Source organism: Stigmatopora nigra, chromosome 5 (genome assembly GCF_051989575.1).
Source record: "Stigmatopora nigra isolate UIUO_SnigA chromosome 5, RoL_Snig_1.1, whole genome shotgun sequence".
NCBI lineage: Eukaryota > Metazoa > Chordata > Actinopteri > Syngnathiformes > Syngnathidae > Stigmatopora > Stigmatopora nigra.
Genome location: NC_135512.1, coordinates 11061366 through 11084560, shown reverse-complemented (window position 1 = coordinate 11084560; position 23195 = coordinate 11061366). Strand labels below are relative to the sequence as shown.

The following is a 23195-nucleotide window of genomic DNA, read 5'->3' as shown; positions in this document are numbered from 1 at the left end:
CCTATGTAAGATCATGTTTTTAGTCATAAAGTAGGAATTAGGATGAATTTTGCCTTTTCTACCTCTTGTGTCTGATGTTCTTGGTCTTCATTTTTCTTTGATTCACACATCAAGGCTAGTTAGGCTCAGAGTTGGCTTTAGGTTTTGGGAAAATAAGTCTTGAGTCTGAGAGAAAATACCAGTGTGTTTAAATATGTTGGACATTGAGAGGTTAATCTGTCCATACTTTATTTCTCACCAAATTTACACCATAACCAAACAAGTTTATAATCATTTTATTGTACATTTTGTAAATGTTTAAAACATTTGACTGTAAATTGGCTTTCAGTGTTTGCCTCAATTGAAATGTGGTAATGAACTGCATTACACATTTCAGGATTCTGCTCAGGAGGGTGTAATCACTCGAGACATCCACCGCACCTTCCCTGCACACGACTACTTCAAGGACTCTGATGGAGATGGACAGGATTCGCTCTACAAGATCTGCAAGGTATGAAGAAAATGTGAAACTTAATTTAAAAGAATGTCAATCAAAAAAATGAATGCTGCAGTTAAATGCTGACTTTCAAATAGCCTTAAAGACCCTAACTTCGGATCTAAGGCTTTGAAATTCCTTATACTTTAAAAGTAACCTTTAGTGTAGTGTTTCACTTGCCTGACTTTGGTGCGGTCAAGGGTGGGATCGAGTCCGGCTCGTTGGCGGCATGATTGTGAGTGAATGGTTGCCTGTCTATCTGGGTGCCTTTTTGCTGTCTGCAACCAATCTTGGGTGTAGTCTGCCTTTACCCTGAAGTTGGCTGGGATAGGCTCCAGCAACCCCGGAAGTCCCTAGTTATTGTCCTAGGTAAATGCTAGAGACTCATGTAGATTATGATTTTTAACTGTGCATTTCATTTTTTTTTTCATTTTGGAAAAACTGCGTGAAGAATATATAACAAAAATAATAAGTCTTAACTGAATAACAATGGCACAGTGGGCGAGCAGTTTGAATCTGCCGGCCGAGTGATTACACAACGTGAAATAAGGTAGTTCTTTGCATTCTATCTAGAATGCCTGCAATATTAAAGGAAAAAAAACTGCGTCGACATGAAGGTTGAGGGGCATATCGTGGCAGGCTTGTTTAGTTTCGGGATCATGACTGGCTGTAAAGAGTTGAATAAATGCCAATCATGGGTTTTTTACGGTGCCAATATTTGCCTTATGTCAGTGTGTGTTAGCAAGCTCAACTTGTTGGAATATATAAAGGTTTGTCTATGTTCCACCAATAGCCAAAAACTTTAACTGCATTCCACTTTAAATAATACCAATCACTTCAACGCAAAGAAGAATATTGATAGTATTGTTGTGAAATGTGTTACAGGTGATGGCCACATTTAACATTGATAAGTCAGAATATTATCCTTCTGACTTGGCTGCATATGTCTTGTCTTTATCAAAATATTCCATGATGAAATTGGTTTATTTTTTTTTTTGTAATCCTGCTTGAAAACTTGGTAAATTGCTAATCTTTAATATCGGTATTACATCATGTGACCAGATCTTCGCCTTCAATCCATGTTTGAAAGAAGTATTTTAGTGGGGCAACCACTTAACATAACAACATCAAAATGATTTCACAAGTTGTTACTTTACAAGTTTCTTAAGTTCATACAGAATCCGGTACAAGATTAATTCTTAATGACTCCTGATTCAAAAATTGAACTATTTCATGCCAGGACAATTGAATTTTAAGTCAAACACATTTTTTGTGTTGTTTTATCGATAAGCAGAACGCCACACCTTTGTATTTTTTGGGCTATCAGCACAGTGGGAGGACCTGTCAGAATGGGTTTACATCCTCCCTGAACCCAAGTAGGTCAGTGGTGAGCTAGCCTTCATTTGTATGCAAATTCATGTAGATTTGCTGCTGATAAGGTTGGCTGGATCTTGAGGCATGAGTGGGTTACAGCACACGGGATCCAGAACCTATTGTAAATTCATCTTCACAGGAATCTACTCGCTAATATGCATGGAGTCTTTAATTTTCTAACCTTTATTCTCCGAGAAAGGTCAATTGAGCTGTGTGAACTTTGCTCGTGACTTTCTGTTTCATTTTGTGGATGTTCCATTCAAGTGCATTTACATCTAACCTGTGCAAGCCTGACTGACCATTCTTTAAGCCTTTTCCAGAAGTCAAAGTTAAATGTCTCTCTCCAACACATTTTAACAGTGAGTTTATGAGAAAAAGAGAACATTTATTCTTCCTGAATTTCTTTTAAATTGTGTAAGCTCTTGGTTGACTAATTTGAATGACTTTCCAGGACATTTGCCTGGAGAAGAAAATGTAAAATAAGGCAGATGCTTAAATCTGATACTGTCTGTCTGACTGATCACAAATGAGAATACATTAAATCTTTATTGAAACGATCATTTCTTATCCGTTTAACTGTTACCATTCTTCATTTCTCCTTTGAAATATGGTGGAATCATCTTACGTTACCGCGCTTTCTGGAGCTTATCCTCCTTGGAAGATTGTTCTTCCCACACTTTCCAGGGTGGTATAGTATAAAAATAGACATTACTTTTAAATAAAACAAAATTGTATCATTTATAATTTAAGATACAACCAGCACTTAATATTTTTCACACATTAGTATTTTAATTTCGCCAAAAGAGTTGCTTTTACCACTTTCATTTACAGCTAATCCTTGTCAGAATAAATGGTTTACTTGGTACTTAAATAAGGCCCACCACCAGCTTGTTTTAATTCCTCGAGTTTATTTAATGACATAAAATGTTGACAGTTTAAAAAGAGCATTAGACTGTTATGAAATAGGTGTCTGCTTTATATTATATGGTAATACTTCACCCCGCTGCGGCTGTTATGTACTCTGGGTAACAAATTTAGATTTCTCACACCAGGACCTCCCCCTTCCATCTGTCAACCGACATGTCACCTTGTTGAGTTGGGAATGTGTGACTAGCGCACTCCATCAAGCATGTCAGGATGAATATTGTAGCCCAGACAATTACATAAAACATAACCATTACCTGCACATTAATCCTCAAATTAGGCAAAATAATAAAGATAGATTTTTTCTCTTATATGTGAATGCATTGATTATCTAATTGCACATTCAGTCAAAAATCCAAAATCCGATATATATTGGAATGTTTGGACTATAATGAAGACCTTACTATAAGAAGCACACACAAACATTGATAAGAAAATTATGTTTATATACACATAAACCACACTGGCATATAAACCATAAAGATATTCTTAATAAAAGTCTTGCAGTTCGTTAGGATTGTACAAGCCTATATGCAATACAAGCCACACTAGACCATAAAACACACTATTCAAACCAGAACAGTTTATAGTCCAAAAAATACGATAGATTAAAATATGTGATCATGCCTATATCAGAACAATACACAACTTCATTTTTTACATCTAAGCAATCATGATAATTTCACATAAATGTATATTTTTTGTACTATTTTTTTAATATAATATTCGTATTGGAATATTTTCTTATCTGTATTTGTTTACACTGTGTATAAGTATAATTAATACACAGAGTGCATGTCATTGTCTGGTGCAGGGGCCATCTAAATAATATTTCTTATAATTGACAGAAATAATCTTTCCGTCTATTTTGAGGAAATAGAAATAGACAGAAATAATCTTTCTTGTCTATTTCAAGGAAAATGACGGTGCTGAAATATGGAATATTAGTACAAATGGAAACATTGACAATTTTGCTTACTAGAAGAAAATTGCATTGCTCGTCTGGTGTTTTATGTTTGTTTGACAAATTATTCTGTCATCTTTTTTTATCTTTAAGGCTTATGCTGTCTACGATGAGGAGATTGGTTACTGCCAGGGTCAATCATTTCTTGCTGCTGTCCTGCTGCTGCATGTAAGTTCAAATTTAAACTTACATGCATTTTAACGTGTGTGTACTGTAATTATTACTTTGCAGTTGCCTCCCTTAACCACATTCTTTGCTGAAAACATTCAATATCTTTAAAGATCACCAAAGTATGTGAAACTATGCATTAGACCATTTTTATTTGAGAATAATTTGGGTTTTACCATTTCTCAGCAATGTACACTATTATACATCCTTCCTGTGTGAATGTTTTTATTAAATTAGATACTGAATTGTATTCAAAGAAACCAGTTGGAGACACATGTTGGAAGGAAAGGCCTACTTGATATCACTTTTTAGTAATTTTGTTGAAACAGTGGTGGAAATTTGGCTTGGGTGTAAAAGACGTGCCTCCAAGGTTAAAGAGGAGAAAGGTTGTGGGAGACAGGAGATGTCAACAGGAGCCCCCATCAGGAAAGACAGTTGGGCAATATGTGAAAAGATGAATTGATGGCACTGAGCTGTCATTGGAGCTACATCAGGTACAGGTGCCAGGAAAATGAATGTGGAAAAATGGAGCACGAATGCAATATAGCCAGTTAGGTTGGGTGGAGGAAAAAGGAAGACATGGTTGAAGGGAAGAAAGAGGCAGAGGTTACAGAAACCGATCTCAAGAATATTAATCGCCGCTCAGGTACACCTGCAGCACATTCAGCCCCAAACACACACAGTCACAGATAAAATGCCATCTCATAGCCTTGGTGTGCCTAGGTGTGTGTATGTGTGTTTGCAACTGCTGGGGTGTGTACATGAAATTGAGAAATAGTGGTTGTCTGTGAGATGCACCAAGCTTCACATTTTCATCCAGCAACAACAACAATGCAGTTTTGTCTTCATTGGCTCACATCAGAAAGTTATAGCAAATATATATATTTTTGTTAAAAACATTATAAAACAAATATACAGACAGAAATGTCAGCAATAAATGCCTAACTGTATGTTTTACTGTTGTTTCAGATGCCTGAAGAACAGGCCTTTTGTGTGTTGGTGAAAATCATGTTTCAGTATGGCCTGAGAGCTCTCTACAAAAACAACTTTGAAGATCTTCACTGCAAGTTCCATCAACTTGAGAAGCTTATGCAGGTAAACAGGGTTAAAAAAAATGTCTATATCTGTGAAATCCACTGTCTGATTTAATGCTTGGTCATATTTAAATATTTTGGTGTGTGGCTCCCATAATACTACTATATACATAGTAATACTCTTGTTTTTTTTCCTAGGAACAACTACCTGATTTGTGGGTTCATTTCCAAGAACTAAACTTGGAGGCACACATGTATGCCTCACAGTGGTTTCTCACCCTCTTCACAGCCAAGTTCCCTCTTTGCATGGTGTTCCACATCACTGATCTCCTGCTTTGTGAGGTACAGTTGTAATCAGTGCAATGTATTCTCTCGTAATTCCTAGGATAAAATATGAGGAAAGAACCCAATTTAAGTTAGGGGAAATAGTGTCCACCAGAGAAATACATTTTAACGTTTTAAACCTCATGCACAAGGTACTGTAGCCCCTCAAATTTGGAGATTATGTGAGATTATGTGCCAATGGTGCACTGCATCTCAGAAAAGAAAACTATTTTTTCCATTGATTCCTTAATCATCATTTTTGAAATCACCAATATCATTTAAAATCCTTAGAAAGATTGAAAGCTTTAATAAGTACATTTACACTGCCTCACATTTTAAAATGAAAACATCAGTCCTACCCTGTCATTCAGCGTTGGTTTCTATATTTTCTCATTTACTCTTCTTCTGTTCCTCCCACTCTTCCTGCTCTCCCACTGGCCTCAAGCAGAACAATAAGACGCGTCCCAGGTTTTTCTCAGCCAATGAACCGCATGATAAGAATCTGTTCGTTAAACATCCATTTTCTTCTCCTGCTACTCCGACAGCTGCTCTTCTTGTGTATCATTTTCTTTCCCCCATCACCGTTGCCTTCACTTTTCCTTGTAAGTTATCCTGCCTAGGAAATAATTAGATACATATCAAATTGTAAAAAAAACTCTAAATTGCTCCTAGGTATAAATGTGCACGTGAATTGTTGTCCATCTGTTTGTGCCTTGCGATTGGCTTGCCACTAATTCAGGGTGTTCCCCGCCTGGTGCTTATAGTTATCTAGGATAGGCTCTAGCACCCCCCGTGATCATTGTGAGGATAAGTGGGTCGTAAAATGAAGGAAAGACTCACACACAGCCAGTTGTCCAGTCCCTGAAGCAGCAAAGTGGCCTTCTTTTTCTGGTCATGTCATTTGTAGTATGTTAAACATATTTCTGTAAAAGATATGGGAATGGGTTGCATAACTGGTTTTGCGGGTTGTAAACATCTGACCTGATTTTAATTCAGTTAATCCATCTAGAAATTACAAAGACATCAGTAGATGTGGCGTATCACAGTAATCAGGTGTCAGTCAGACCATCAGAATAGACTCACAATCCAGTTCTGTCAATTTATTACAGAGAAAAAATATATACTTGTGGAATTCCTTCTTTTGGAAGCGCACTAGGTTGGGTGGTCATTGGGATCAATCTACTGTGACAGGCTTCATTGCTAAAGTTTAAAATATGATCAAGCAAAGCTCAAGAGTTTTAGCATCCTCAATTATAAACATGCATTTTATATTCATTACATTAAACACATTAGGGGATGTTTAGAACACAAAAGGCAGATTGTTTGATTACTCTCAACATTGAATATATTTTCCTCTGGGCTTTATTTTACCTTTACTCCTGTCACACTGCTCTGTCTCATTGCTAGGATATATTTTACGATTATTAATCTCGACCAGCCACCCTGAGGGCGCAGTGGTTCTTTGGCCTTTTGCCCGATATCAGCTGGGATAGGCTCCAGCACCCCGCAGCCATGACAAGGACAAGCTGTTGAAAATGAATGAATGAATAATCTCAAACACACTTCCTGTGTCTTTATCCTTCCCGTCCATACTAAAAATCAATTTAATACTCTCACACATTCATAGGCTGTAAAAACCAAAAGTGCTTCTTCCCCAACCTCTTTGATCTTGACTTTGCATTGTAGCGCCATCTTGAGGGAAAACAGCGTGTGCTCTCCCTCGCTTTCCTTATTTTTAGGGCTGTCTGGTTATTTTTAGCTCCGTGTTGCCATGTGAACTCATCACAGAGACGAGGGAGATGGGGTCTTCCCGCAGAGCTGCCAGCTCTACATCATCTGCATGTTTCACAGTCACCGTTGATGATGAGAGACAATCATCTCTAAACATTAATCTGAAAATCTGCTTTTATTGTGTATTCCTGATTTAATGTTACAGTACATAAAATGCACTTAGTTGTTTCTATGACCTCTATATTATAATGCTTTATTAATATTTTTCTTCTTTTTTTTTTACGTTGCAGGGGCTCAATATCATCTTCAATGTTGCCTTGGCTCTGCTCAAGGTTTGTAGCTCAATTCATTCATGAACACATCTCTTGTTTTAAAGGAACTGATTTTTTTTCTTGCCTTTTTTAACCACATAAATGCAAAGTTGCATCTATCAACCGTTAGTCATGGGAATTCTGCAATACACAATACAGTGATACTATAATAATGCTTTTATTTAATTGAGCTGCATCAGTTTCATTTGGTATCTGCCACCACCTCGTGTCAGGTTATCAGAGCTACAGCTGATAGTTAGGACCTTTTAGTGTTCATTTCTTTCCTTCTTTACACTTTTAATTATACCCATTTTATACAAGTGGATAGAGGTATACTTTTAACATCCTTTTTTTATTGAGCACTTATTGGGTCATCTGATTGTACTTCATTGATCACCTGACAGTTGTTAGATGGCACATTTTGGTGTTTGTATGTTATTGTGGGGGAAAAACACTAGTATTAGTAGACAAAAACAAAACGCACAACTTTATATAAGTGTACGTACACTGTTTTTTCTGAACCCCTTTGCATTTGTCTTAGTGGTGTGGAATTCCTGTTTGTTGTGCTACAAGATCTCTTTGAGGTTGCTTGTATCGATTCATTCAGCACAGTCATCTTGCATGTGGATGGTTCATTGTGCCTTGTCGTCAATCATCTTTGCTAATGCATTGTAGGCGTGTTAAAAGCAATGGAGATGAAGCCAAGCGCTGTCATATTGAACCTTTTCTTGCTAACTGATGTCCATTCATTCTTGAAGAATCCATTTGTTATTTAGGATGAGGAGTTTGTGATCATAAATTGCAATATTTATCCTCATGTAAACTGTATTGCACATTTGGTTGTTGGACATTGTCCAAATTAGTTTAAATCCTTTTTTTATGTCAAATCTAAGTGTTTTCAGGAAATTGGATGGGCTTGATATGTATCTCAATACTTCCTAGTTTCAAATGAAAACATTTTCAGTGAGCATAATTGAAAATTAATTTATTAAACTAAATTAAACTTTTGACGATCTCGATTTGAGGGAAATTAATTTCGAGATAGCAATGTAAAAAGGTTCAGTTCTCTACAAAATACTTCTAGATTATCAGAAATTATAATTCGCATACGATTAAAAAAAAATTGCAAATAGTAAAAAAATGTGTATACGTATACAATTTTTCGAATACTTATATTATATTATCTTATATTATTAAAACCATTGGACATTTGTGTCCAATAGCTCAACAATAATATTTTCTCTATCAGAAAGATGCATACAAAGCGGATGCATTTCTGAAGATGGGACACAAATGAGGATGTGAGGTGTGTGAAACAAGCTTCCGTTCACAGCCTCCAATTGGCCAACTATGACGACATTCCATCCCCAAAACCCCCTCCATCCCGTTCTCCTCTCCACTCTCATCCCCCTCCCGCCATCTGGGTCCACCTCCCTCCCTTTCCTGCTTTACACTCATCACCCATATCCCTCTTCACTCGCAGAATGTAAGGTGTACTGTTAGCTCTCTGAACGTGCAGGAATTACGCTTTTTGTTTTCCGACATTCTTTTCTTCTTTACTGTCTGTTTTAATTCTATTTTCATATTTTCAACCGCAGCTTCTGCCTCCATTTCTTTAGTCATGTGTTGGAAATATATTCCTTTGCCGCACGCTACCTCGGACTACATACTGGATGGCAATAGAGATACCCAGCAAGCTGCTAACCAATAACGGTTAGCATCACAAGAGAGAGGGACAGTGGTCTGGAAAACAGTGTATGTTTTGATGATGTTTTTTTCTTCTTCTTGCTTTGCCTCGCCCCAGTTGCTGACCAGAACAATTGCTCAGGGTGGCACAAGCCTATTCACGACTCACAGATGCATCCGTTTTAGTCTGTGTTGTTGAGAATCAAATGGCTTTCCATTTTTTCTTCGTACTGCCACAGATCTGCTAATGATCTGGTCTCTGGAACTGTATTTATTTTACTTAGATGTTCTCTCCCTCTAAAGACGTTCCATAGTGCCACAATATCACAATCTCCTCTTTGCTTCTTCCTTGAAAGGATCCCGATTTTTATATTTTTTTGCTGATTTTCCATTTTGATGAAATTGAACTTTGAAATTCCAACGGAGTCTAGAGCATTTTCAGCTCTCTTGTCCGGTTTTCTCAAAAGGTTTCCCCCCTGTTTGAAGTCTGCTAAAGGACAAAATAAATACGAAAAAGGTGGACTACTTGCTCATCCCTGCCATTTGTCGGAGCAGCAACCCACGTGTTGAGCCTTCTTTGTTGCTTAGCAACGACACACTGGATTGTCATTACTAGTGCAGCAAGTTAAGAGCGCTTTGCAGGTAGAAGACATTAAGGCGTTATGCAACAAACAGCAGAACCCCTTGCTAAGTTTTGGACTGGAACAATCGGACAACGTGTGGTCACTTCTGAGCTCTGACGGCGGTGGGATGAAGACTCAGTCTTCTTATTCCTATTATTAATAATAATAACAAGGCTGTGACAGTGGATGTGTTCACACTGCCTTCTGACCTAATAAAGTCAAGCAGTCTGTATTGCCACCAATTTACTTGCCCTTCCAACTTCTCAAGCCCAAGTGCGGCATTTCTAACGACACACTGGAGTCGTACGCCACCGTAACCCCAAAGAGGGATAGCCCCTCTCCCTTGCCTTCCCCGACCCCACCGCTATCTCCTCTACCATCCCCTTTGCCCTCTCCGCCTCCTCTTTCAAAGCTGAGACCTCCTCTGCAACTTCCAGTGCGAAGGGCATTGGAGGATGGCGAGGCAACGGCAGAAGGAAAAGCCCAAAGCAGTCAAGCCACAGCAGATTCTGCTTGCAAAATGATGGATCTCCTTGGAATGGGACATCGGCTCTTTGTCCCCAAGCTGCTGGCGGTGAGAGTGGGTACTGTTCATAGTTGGGAAGCAATAGGGAAAAGGACTTTTGCATTAGTGCAGTCAACATCTCTGTGTCCACCTTATATTGTAATATAGTATGCATCTGATTCTGAAACTAATATGTTGAAAGTCTGGTTGTGGGAATGTGTGGACTTTTAAGTTTGTTGTCTATGATAGGCACACACGACATATAGTGTTCCCCCACAAGATGGTGGTACTGATGTGTTTCATTTGGTACTTGCCATATTATTGTCATTATAACAAATAGGTTTATCCTCCTAAGACCCCGACTCTTGCAAGGCATGCATTTTTATTTTCTCTTTGATATTTAGGATAATTGGGACCAGATGAGTGAAAAAAACTAAGAATTATCTTTTTACATGGTGGAGTTTCTGAGAAAAATGATGTCCACATCATAAGTGGGTGGGTGCCAGGCCCTTGTAGTCTTTGACAACCAAAAATGTGACGCCAGGTCATAGGAAGTTAAAAATAAATATATTACAAATGAAAACAAAATACAAATACAGGCAGAAATAACACACTAAAAGTGTTGTTTTTTTCCATGGTGTTTTTTTACTCATTCCACGTCATTGACATCGATCGATATTGAATCAATTTTGGCTTGGAGGCGCGGATGAACGGTCCATTCGCCCTTCCCCTATAAAATAGAATGGACGCCTAATGCTGTCATTGGCAGCCAGTGGGTTAAATGAGTTCCCCATAAGGTTAAAAATATCAATTTATGGATGAAAGTGTGAAGTTAAATTTTTCAACCATTGCACATTGCGTGATTGTCCATGTGCTAGTGTGGTATTAATTGCATTTTATTTGTTTATTGTATTATTAGTTTGAGATTGCCTTGCCAGTATAGTGTTATAAATTCTTACATTTACTAATATTTATGAAGCGTCTTAAGTATTGTTTTTTTCTGGTAGGTCTTAATTCTTCAAATTATAAAACGGTTTTAAAAAGCTTTATATTAAAGTTATAAACCCTTTAGGAAACCTACTCCTCGAAATTATCTGATTATTTTTGTTGTCACTTTCATGGATCAATAAATGTCAGCTATTTAGCTCAATATTGCTATTTTCCATTAGGGACTTATCTTTAAAATCATCAGTGAAACGTGAAGAGCACCTGGGAAATGACAGCATGCTAAATATGCTCCTGCCCTCCTCCTCCTCCACGTTCTAACATTAAATTGCAAACTCTTTATGAAGCTCATTTTTCATAGTAAGTAGGTGATGGTTTGCTTAGCTGACAGTTGGACAGAATTACACTGGTGATAATGTTACGGAAGATGTGTGAATGTATGCCAGTAAAAACTTCCACCTCTGAGCTTTCCAAAGAGGGTGCTCTTGATGCATTTAGAAGGCTGTCGGGTCCTCCTAGGACACAAAGTGGTTGGAAATCTGGGCTTCCCTGCATTAACCTACTTCAGTTTGCAACCAGACTCATGATACCAAGAAGCAAATTGATGGGTGGAATTTCACCCGGTGGAGTGAGGTTTTCCTTACAAAGGAATGAAATCCAAGTTTTTTTTTTTAATTTATTTAATGTTTTTTGCTAATGTTGATTATTGGAACAGTTATTAAATCCCTCAACTTTGTCTAAGGCACTCAAGAAAGCAAAGGCATAGATGGAAGTAAAGTACATCACTGTGATTCATATCAGTCCACATTATTATCGATATTGCAATATTTTAGAATTTACCTTGCCAAGATGTGACTCTTTATACTTTTATATTACTTATTTATGGTTTACTGGGAAAACGCACTTTGTGGAGTAGCAACATCAATTCCGTCATACACAGCCGTGTATGATGACAGGCTGAGAGATTTTTTATTTGATTAATTATATTGTTCTAAGAAAATGACCAGCAGAAATTTTACAAAACCTTGCGTTCCCTGTGAATTATTTTACTTTATTGAGGGGAATGTTAATGTTTTTTTTACCTATATAAAGACTAGAAGTCGTCAGCTTTTACACTTGGTGAAATTATTATCACTTATTTTATTGTCAAGGAATAATTTACTTTGAAGTTAAAAACATAAGAGTAAATGGTACTAAAATTCATTCAAAATTGGCTTAACTAAAATGTTCTCTTCTATCTCCCCCTGACCCCACTTGTCTCTCTGCAGACATCGAAAGAGGATCTCTTGCAGGCTGACTTTGAAGGGGCGCTCAAGTTCTTTAGAGTTCAACTCCCTAAACGTTACAGAGCTGCAGAGAATGCAAGAAGACTGATGGAACAAGCTTGCAACATAAAGGTTCGTCAGAATTTCTAAACGTGTGCAAAAAACCACTTGTTTGTTAACTAAGCAATGACTTCAGCATGGAATGTGTTTAACTATTAACAGGGAATATAAGGGTTACACCCTTACTAATTTCAAAGCGATTCAGCACTGTTGCGTATTCATTCACGTGCCTGGTACAATCTGATTCATGAGAATCTCAACAAGTTATATCCAGTTTGTTTTTGACACTACAATTACTGAAGATCTTCAAGTAAACAAGTTAGTTTACTGTTTCTGTGGAATGTTGTTCATTCTCTGTAGTTTATTAGTATATGTGGAGCAATAGCCTTCATTGTTACTGACTTTGTTGCAGTTTTATTAGCTATTGGCTTACATGGATAGTAGTAAAATGGTTTCTCATTGATTTTTCTTTTTGACCCTCACATAAACACACACCTTATCATCGTCATTCTCCTGGCTTTTAGAACACTTTTGGCATTTAGGGAATTTGCTGAGGTCACTTGAGACTTAAACTGCTACACAGTGAAATACATTTGATTTTGTCCTTGTGCGTGTGTGTAAGAAATGGGGGTGACAGATATGTTGTTAGGGAAAGATATAGAAATAGATAACCCCCCGCATTTCTTGTATTTTATCCAAAGACAAAGGTGACTTACTAAAATGTTTGGGTTACTATGTTGCGAAATGTCAGTTTTGGGCGTGCTTCTAGAAAGGTCAAGTTTATTGCTGCTTAAGATTCATTTTCCTTTCCTATGCAATAGAGTACTGGGAGTCTTCGAGTTACCAGCGAATTCCATTCCTAAGCTGGCATTTTAACTCCAATTTCTGCGTAATTCGGATTGCACTGTTAAAGTCGATATTTACACCAACACACAAAGTATAAAATAGCTCAAGTAGATGACAGCTATTTACATGTGCATGTGCATCAACTTTTGGCCACATAAGGTCTGTTTCAATACAAAATTTCTTTTGGTGTAATAATAGATAGTAAATGGAAGATTGAAATCGTTGTATTACTTAGTTTTATGTCATATGAACCCTGAATTATTTGGTTTCGCCTTTTTATGATGTTTTACTTCGTTTCCATGATCATTGCTTTTCTGTTGGCCAACATTGCTAGAAGACTAGGCTTTCTTCTATGGGTCAATAATGTGAGAAAAGAAGGGCTAAATGGCAAAGCTACTCTTGGCCCAAAACAAACAAGCACTATGCAATAGCTAAGCACAAACACTGGTGGATTCGAAGGTGAATAAGGCACGGGTGTCGTAAAGTAAAAAATTCATGTGTCGAGGACCTCGTAACCTGAGGACTCCTTGTTTTGAGCAACATCCATCTCATTCTTTCCTTTAACATTTAACTTCCACTCCCAAAAGGAAACATTATTAAACATTTTATTTTACAAGCTGGTGAGAACACATCTTGTAGCATTGATTTCTATTCACGTCCATACTTTGTGAGCGAGAGTTATTTCAAAGCAGTGTTGTGTAATTCGAAGCACTAATTAGCCACTGGAAACCTTCTTTTGTTCTAGGTAAAAACCTGTTGTCCAGCCTTTTATTTAAAAGAAAAAGATTTGGGGCTGATAATGCTGTTTCTGGTTTGTCAAGTTGCATTTTTGTAAGCTTCTATCCCTGTCTACTTTTGGTCAAGTCACACTTGCACTTGTGAAATGCATTATTTCTATATCAAGTTGTTAAGAGACATCCATTTTTAGGTGAAAATTAACAAGGAAGATCAGAGGGAAGGTGTATTTATGTGGTGAAGGAAGATATAGGGGCAATGATTGTTAGAAAGGGGGACATAGGTTGACCTGGAAAAGTTTAATACATTGTGGAAATCCCCAAGAGACAAGTTAATTAAGTCAATTACAATTAATTACCTCACTGTTCCAACAATCTGTTTTTCCATTGATGCAAATGCGTGTGGAGTTAATACGTTATTTGTTTGTAAAAAAAAAAGAAAACCTTAAGGATTCCACTGTATTTTCAAGAAAACTTGGCAACCTTACCATGCCTAAAACCTTTCTCTCTTCAGGACCCAATCTTTCTATGTTTTTCTCTGCCAACATATAAAGCGGATCAGCATAACCCTGTAAGCTGCTTAAAATAGCGAACACATTCCTTACCACCCTGGCTTGATCAGAACTAGGAGTATACTGGCTTAGTTTTTTTTTTGAGGATTACTGCAAGAATCTGAATTTCTCAGCATCTTAGACATCCTTTGGACTGAAGCTCAGGCAATGACTTATGTTTCAAAAGTCACATACTTAAGGGTTGGTTACTAGGACCCGATAAATTTGTTACTGGTTCTGAAACAATACAAGGTAACCGTAACAAATGAATTCCAACATTTTGATGCGTAAGTTCTATTTTTTTTTTAAATCAGCTTGCTTGCAAGCAACAAGCGTGACCTCAGTGACGTTATTTACAAGCTACTGAGTCAGACAGCGTAACGTCAGTGGCACTAGTGTATTTACAAGCCACAGAGTCAGACAGCATATATTTGTGTGTGTGTGTCTTTGTGCATATATTACACATCTATTGCTCTGTTTTCAGTTGAAGATAGAACACATTTCTTTTATTATCCAAGCTCTATAGAGAATACATTCTGTTCAAGTGGTGTCACTTTTGTAAGATACTCTAGGTACTTGTTAATATCAATTGTTCATATTATTTGAAATATTTACCATCAATTGCGTTTAATTTGACAGTGTAAAGTAGGGGGTAGTTTTTTTAAAATAATTTCAGGACAATATTTGTGTGTTTTTGTTGTTGTTGTTGTTGTTAGAATCAGTTTAAGAACTTGAAGCACTGGAAGGGTTTTAAAAACTCTTAAGTAGTAAACTTTTTTAAGTAAAACCCATTCGTTACATAACCATAGTCACATGTACTGAAGATTTAGGAATCCTGATTAATCTTTTACTCAAAATAAGTACTACTACTTTTTTCAGAGTCGTGCTGATTTAAAGTTTAGAAGTTTTGAAATTGTTTTGATGGGTTAATAAACATTTGTTAATTATGAATTTGTTTATCACACACCAAAATAATGTACATTCCGTCACATCTTAAAGGCAATGTCCAGTCAACGTAATTATTAAATTGTTTTGTTAAGTGAAAGTAAAGACTGTTGTTAACAAGCCTCCTCCCAAGGTTGCATGAATGAAAAACAATAGAACAAAATGTGTATATGTAAGAAGGCTTTAAAAATAGAGAAGAAAGCTTTGCATGGTAATGCTGAAATTCTGGGGAATGGCTCATATCACTTCCACCAGCATAGCATACCAATTGTTCCCAAGAGTAAATGGGGGCTTTCCATCCTTCGAGCTTTTTTGGTAGTTTAAAAAAACATCACTACGTTGTTTCTTGCAATTTGGAATCCAGCGAATTTGGATATTAAAAGCATTGCGATATTGGTCACTTCTAAAATGGAAAACCAATGCACGAACAACCAGGAAGAGCCACCAACTGCATGCCAAGGCTTGTCTAGGGCTAGGAGTAAGCCAGAAAGCAGGACATGTGGATACTGATTTCAATTTTAGACGCGCCTAAAAAATCATGGCAAAAATCCAGACAAAATAAATTAAAAATAGTTTCTGGCTACAACACAAAGATTCACCACTCAGATTTTCTCAACTTTTAGCACAGTGTTTGTTTTCAAACATGTATTTCAAGAAAGTCATCCAAATGCCTGTACGGTGCCTTTAAAAATGATAGTATAATAATAATTATCACTGTCGATCATTACAGCAACAAACATAATCATTGTTCACAGTAGTTAATTCATTGCAACACCTAGACTAACTAACATGGGATACAGGTTTCACTTGCTTGATGTGTCGGACAATTCAGCTTACCTTTTTAAAAGATGCAGTATTTATTCCATTTTTTTAATGAAAATACATGAAACTGTGGAATTTAATCGCCAATATTTATGTCATAGTGGAGAGGAGACCCTTTTGTCAGGTTGTTTTGACATCACACTGTATCTAGCGCCTATCATGTGTAGAAAGGAACAACTAGTCATTTCTCTTGACAACTTCCTTTTCATGTGTCTAGTATTTGTGTTTGAAAATACTCTTGTGGTATTCGTTTGAAGTAAATACAGTGTTCAGACTTCTTAGAAAGAAGAGAAAATGAGGTGGAATGGGTCAGCAGGAAATAAGAAGGACAAAAGTGGTCATCATTCTTTTGTCATGCACTGCTAGTGTTTCGTGGAGTAGATGGAGGAGGGGGGGGGGTGACTGAGAAACAAACAGGTGTGTTGTACTGTTCCCTCACTTCCCCCGCCACCCTCCGCTCAGTGGGCAGGGCTCCACTCCTGAGACTCTTGAAAGCAACCAGTCGCCTCCTCTTTTATCAGAGAGAAGCAAGAGCTGTCAGCCGCACTCCTCTCTAGTCGCTCTCTTCCTCATCTTCGCTCATTTCAACCACTTCCTCCTCGCTGCCGCTTACAAACGATCAGGAAGCAAGATGATGCAGGAGGTGTCTATCGTGGTGGCTTACGACGCTCATGTTGTCGAGCGGCCGGGTGAAGATACCTTAGCCCGTTTGGTTGCCCATTCCAGACCTGTCAAAGCTCTTCGGCCTGTGGTATGTCTGCTCTCTACCGATTATACTTGGCTTCATGCACTTTTAATTGCGCTCCAATTTCCTTTACACTGTTCGTAACAATTCTAGGCCAAAAAAGGAAACAGTTGTTTATCTGGTTTTATGTTGGTTGTAGTTTGCAGTGGCAACGCTATGACAGTGAGTCCTATTCCAAAGTGAAGTTTGTTTCAATTACAATTAATTACATATGAATTGGAATCAATGGAAGCCTTGTGTGTGCATGTGTGTGTACGTGGGAGCTGGTTTGTTTGCCTCACGTGGCTAATTGAATTCCATGCCCTAGTTTTTTCCGGGATGTCCACTTGCCTTTGTCCTTATTTCAATATTCAAACTCTTCTGGACTGCCACAGGGCCGAGTCCTCATCACCATATGTACATGCAGGCGGACTCATGCCAGCACACACAAGTTTAGGATAAAAAAAAACAGTATGGCACTACTGCTACAGCATGTGATCTCATCCTAGTGACTTGGGACTCACTCCATTTTCAGTTGGAAGAATCCAGGTCATCTCAAAGTGAGCCTGGAACCATCAAACAGAACATATAGAGAATCCCTTTTCCGCAGTGTTGATCCATTTTTAATAGATATCGCAGTAGTGTGAGAGTGGCCGGTTTGAAGACTTTATCTATTTGACGATAACGCAACAATGAGTTTCAATGCTTACACCAGCAGTTGCTATATCACTCTATCGAAACTGGGGGGTGCGTGGGAAGCCCTGTCAACCTGATGTCACATCCGTTCCTAATGTAGCGATGCACATGAAAATAAACCAGGGGAGTCATTTTGGGACACACTAGACTAGGCACAAATATTTTTAAACCTGATATTTATCAAAATGTAACATATTGCTACAGGAATCATTGATGGTTTTTCAGCTGACCCCTGAAAGTACGCCTTAAACAGAGGCTACCATTTTTTTGGGCTGGTATTGACCCTTAACTGGGTGGTAAGCCAAAGTGGTTGGGTGTCAGCTTGAGTAGTTTGTCTCCAAAAAGTTTAGTGGATCCAGCGACCGTACAAAAGTGTGTACCCGCCTTTACATGTAACTCATCTGGCAGAGCACTGGCGGCTTTGGTAACTAAGTTCTACTTGTGACTGTACCTACTGGTTCAAACTACCATTTGACAAAAAAAATGGATGAAAACCTTAGTCAATTGTTTACTTTCTTTGGTAAAATCACTTTTTTCAGTTGGTATAAGATGATATGCTGACAAGTTGCTAGAGAAACACCAGCAAGCAACTTGTGAATTAGACTACTACTGCATTGGACCAAATGTATGTCATTCATTCAGCCAGGATTTTTTTTTTTTATAAAGAAAAAATGCTCTCAACACAACGAAAAGTGATGTGTTTGGTTTTAAATCCTCAGTTACCTCCCCAGTTGCAAATAGTGACCTCTAGATGATGAAAAAACATCTCTTTACCTCCTTTTCCACAGCTATACTCGGCTCTACTTGCTGCTTTTTTTGGATGTCTGTCTTGCACTTTAAAGTCGCATCGCTTCAGCAATCATGAGAAACTAAAAACAAAAAAAAACACTGGGCTGAATCAGTCAGAAAAAGACATTCTTTGCATGTGTGTAGGCCATGAAGGAAAAACAGAGTAGCAAAAAAAAAAACACTGCAACAAAAACCAGTGTAAGATAAGATTCTCATGTGTGTTCATTGGTATAATTTATTTTCCATCTATACTAACAGACTGTGATATTGTAAATAATATATATCGGAGTGTAAAATAGTATAAATCGGAGTGTCCAAACTATTCCAGAAAGTGCCGCAGTTAGTGTAAATTTTCATTCCAACTGGCCTGGTGTTTTATCAGTGTCATCAGTCGATTACAGTCAACTGATGCTTATTTCAGTAGATGCTTCATTTGTTTACTTGTCTATGGTGTTTTGGTTGGAAGAAAATGTGCAGCCACTGCACCCTTGAGGACCAGTTTGGACATCTCTGCTGTTAACCATGAATAGGTGTTGATAGAAATGTTAGATATAGTGTCTTATTTGAATGAGTCGTTCAAACAAATGGATATTTTGAGTTAACCCAATGAAATTATATAAAGAACTGATCAATTCCTTTTCCAGTTCTTAGCTCAGTTCTGGACATTTGCTGTACAAGAAACAACCTCAATAACAACATAAGTTGTTGTGGAGGTGAGGTAGATGCTTAGCACACCAAAAAATGGGCACAAAGCAACACCCTACTTTCAGAAATAGACCAAACGTTTTTTTCTTCTTTATATCTGCAGGCTTGATGTTACTTAAACGTTTGCACCTATGAAAGAAAGTTTGGATTTTGTCAACGTACAAATACTCATCCCTTTGCCTATCAGCAGCTTTGAAAACATACATTTGCGATGGTCCATTCAAATGTGAGAGAAGATCATATAAGCTTAGTTGGCTGTCTCATATAACAAAGATTTCTCCTGAAAAAATATTTGATGATGATGATTATTAATGACTTTAACATTTTGATGGGTTCATCAAATAATCATGGCATAGCCACTCGAATCATGTAATCATTTTACTACTGTATTACTATTACTACACTTGTGTGATATGGCTGGTTTTGACCCCTTTTCAAATATTTTAGATATTTGTGATACAATACGCAATATCTCCTCTCTTTGTTACCTTGTTAGGTTTCTTAACCCACGAAAATCTGGTTAAAAATATTTTTCTTGTGCTGAGGGCTTTTCCTATGACAGCATACTCCTTTTCAATATTAATGATGTTTTTTTTTATCACTATTCCCACTGTTATTGTCGCCTCTCTCTGTCTGTCCCACATAACCATGGCTCCTTTCTCTGAATATTCAACAAAAGATATCAACTCTAACACCAAAATGCAAGGTGGCTAATTAAAACTGCTCAGCCTATAAAGACTGTGAAGCAGCTCAACTGAACTGATTGAAAAGGGGAAAAAAATATGGAATTATCACAAATTAATTAACAGATGAATGTTGTAATTTTGGGGTCCACTGTACTCTTCTGCAAGTCCACGCAGTTGATCTGGACAGTCTTTTTTTTTTTTAATGATTACAACATTCCCAAAAACGTCCAATTCGATTAGAAGCTCAACTCATTTTGGATTGTCAAAAAAAATTAGAAGCGCCTTTTTCTGAGATATCACGTTAACCATTGAGCCGTTGCGGTTAGGGTTCATGTGATATTACATAATATGTGATCTTGGTTTTTGCCTATTCATTTCCCTTAACCTTAATATGTGAGCTAAAAGCTAGATGCAATATTTGTTTGAAGTTGTGTGAATGTGTATGTGCTATTTCCACCTAAAACGTGAAGTCCATTTGCATAGTTTGCAGGTATATATGGAGTGCACAGTAAAACAATCTTTTGGCTTGATAACACAAACAATACAAGTTGGCAGAGGAAGAGCAAAGGACCACAATCCCCAGATGTGACTGTTGGCACTATGACAGTGTGGTTTCCACACAAGGGAGATCAAATTACTGCCACTTGAAGCACACACACGAAGAAACAGCTCAATTTTAGTTGAATCTATAGGGTTGTCTCAAATGATTCCTGGAGGATTTTGGTAAAACGGCTTGGTTCAGTTCAAATAATGACATATACAGGTTTATATGTTCCATATTTCCCAGACTATAAGTCAGACCTTTATCATACTTGAGCTGGGTTTGCAATGAATCCTTGGATGCGACTTAAATATGCGTATCTAACATAACATCCTATCATAATTTAATATTGTATTCAAACCTATCTTGAATGGTTTCTTGTAGTAAGCTTTGAAGTTATTGTATATTGTTATTGTGTTACTCTGGTGATTAGTGGTATTACTGTAACCAGGTTCTATTGAGCTCATATTATTAAAACTGATGATATTGTTCAGTTTCGGTTGGCGGAATCAGTGATGATATGTTTTTGACATTGGTATTTTGAGGGGAAGTGGACTGAGATTTTTCTAACATTTTTCTCCTCTTGTTTTCACCTTTGTAGTGGTATGCAATTTTTTAAATTTTACTCTGAACATTGTTTTGTGTCTCGGGTAATATGTTGCCTAAAAAAAATTAATATGTAGGTAAGGCTTCATCCATCATATCAAGTACTATTTATGATATATAATCATTGTTTTTTTAAGTTACATTATGCCAGCCTTGTGTCACAAGACACCAAATGTGTGTGCATTTGTGTTTTTAGGTTCCAACCAAGAAGCTTAAGAAGTTTGAGAAAGAATATCAAACATTGAGAGAAAGCCAACTCCAGCAAGAAGACCCCATTGACCGATACCAGGTACAAATACACAAACACACACACACACCGATTAGTTCTGCATATTTTTACTGCCTAAAGGCCTATCAATTTGAAGTTTCTTTCCATCCGGGCTGATTAATTATGGAATTTGTGCTGCCTGCATGATGCAAGTTAACCAGTAGAGGGCATGTTTCCTGTTTGCCCGTAGTGTGCTTTAGCACTCTCATTCTTGTTTCTTAAGTAATCACCTTATTAGGTATATGGGTTAACTATTTTATTGTTTCTTCTGCTGAAATAAGGTTATTCCCCTGCATCTTTTTAAAGTGTAATTTTCAACGTTATAATTAGCCTAGATGCTAAGATTAGAATTACTCCAATCCTGTTTTATTTATTTATTTTCAGGTTTTTTTTTTAGTTGCTAAACATTTATCTAATCTATTTTTGGTGCTGTCAGAGCTTCTCTCCACTTTAAAATGTTCCAACTGAAAGCGATGCCATTGTGTGCCACTTCATCTCAGTTGAGCAGTTTTACTGGACGATTTTATATTTTAGTCGTTTTTAGATCTGTCATCATAAGAGGCAGTTAAAGCCAATTTATTGTTGTACTTGGTGATAGTGTTTTTCCAATAAGTCTGGTGGACGAGTGGTTAGAGTGGCAGCCTTACACAATTCTGAGATTGAGGGTTCAATGTTAGGTTCAAACATTCCCGTGTGGAGTTTGCATGTTCTCCTTGGGCTTGCGTGCATTTTCTCCGGGTACTCTGGTTTCTTTCCATATCCCAAAGACATGCATTGTAGCCTGGTTGATCATTCTATCTTAGGTATGAGTGTTCCCGTGAATGATTGTCCGTGTCCTTGTGTCATGTGATTAGCTAGCCCCCCTGTCCCCCAGGCTCCAGCACCCCCACGACTCTTGTGAGGACTAGCAGTACAGAAAATAAATGCCAGAATAGTCTTTACCACAGTCATCACAATAATTTAATTTCAAAATTCAATGTGTTCTTTATCATTTTTTGAAATAATGTACCCTTTCTTACCACTGTTATTTTGCCTTCCAGTACAATGTTCTTGCTTCTGGATTAACTAAAACTTGACCAAAAATATCTTATACTTCTGAATTCTCTTAAAAGTACTGAATATACATGCATATAATAGAGTCGAAATGTAAAGCTGCTGTTTTTGGAAAGAAGGAAGGAAACATTTACAACTGATAAGATGTTGAAGAAACTCATTTCCTCATCCGCCAATAGAATGTTTTTTTATTTTTTTAATTTAAAGCAAGAAGGGGGTTTCTTTTTGTTGACCACCACTTTGTGGTGGACGGGAGGCATACAGTTTAAACCATTGTTCTTTAGTTTAGCAACTCTTTCTGTCTTGTTGTCATTGTGAAATTTTACTTAACAGTTTGACTTTGCTTATCTTGAGTCATGTAAGTGAGAAAAACCAGAGGAGAAAGAGCAGGGGAGATAGAAAGGGAGGCTGGAACTTGTTGGAGCGAAAAGGGAAACTCCTATCAAAATCATGTGTTAAAGTTTAGTTTGTGGTGCTGCAGCCTTGATAGGAAGATTCTCAATTGCATATCGTGGTAAGATTTTTCTATTCTCTTTTAAAAAGTAAGATAAATCAAACTATTGTATAGTTTTCTGCAGCTATCAACACAATATGTAGGACTTTCGTGCTAATTTCCTCCAATTAAATGGTAAAAAGTTAAAGGAATTGTAATCAACTTGTAGTATTGGAAGACACATAAAAAGTCACATGCTGGTATCTACAGCAGTATAATCTACCAACAGGAGATCGCTTTCACTGTAATTGCCTTAATTAGACGGGGTTGTTGACAGGAAGCAACAAATTGGACCACACGAGTTGTATTTAAGTTACCCCTGTTACTTCTACGGACTGATGGTTTTG

At 37.3% G+C, this 23195-nt stretch overlaps 1 protein-coding gene across 3 annotated transcripts in view; it reads left to right on the top strand.

The window, feature by feature from the left end:
- Window positions 1–23195, top strand: part of rabgap1l (RAB GTPase activating protein 1-like) — a 69941-nt gene that overhangs the window by 41330 nt on the left and 5416 nt on the right. The window contains exons 14-20 of one of the 3 annotated variants that reach the window (XM_077716722.1): window positions 377–490; window positions 3831–3905; window positions 4875–5000; window positions 5138–5281; window positions 7285–7326; window positions 12333–12461; window positions 21231–21323. In XM_077716722.1, the coding sequence (XP_077572848.1) occupies window positions 377–490; window positions 3831–3905; window positions 4875–5000; window positions 5138–5281; window positions 7285–7326; window positions 12333–12461; window positions 21231–21323 (723 nt within the window). Of the gene's footprint in view, window positions 1–376; window positions 491–3830; window positions 3906–4874; window positions 5001–5137; window positions 5282–7284; window positions 7327–9980; window positions 10189–12332; window positions 12462–16798; window positions 17039–21230; window positions 21324–23195 lie in introns of those variants that run through there. The other 2 variants (XM_077716723.1, XM_077716724.1) reach the window with 2 other exon arrangements.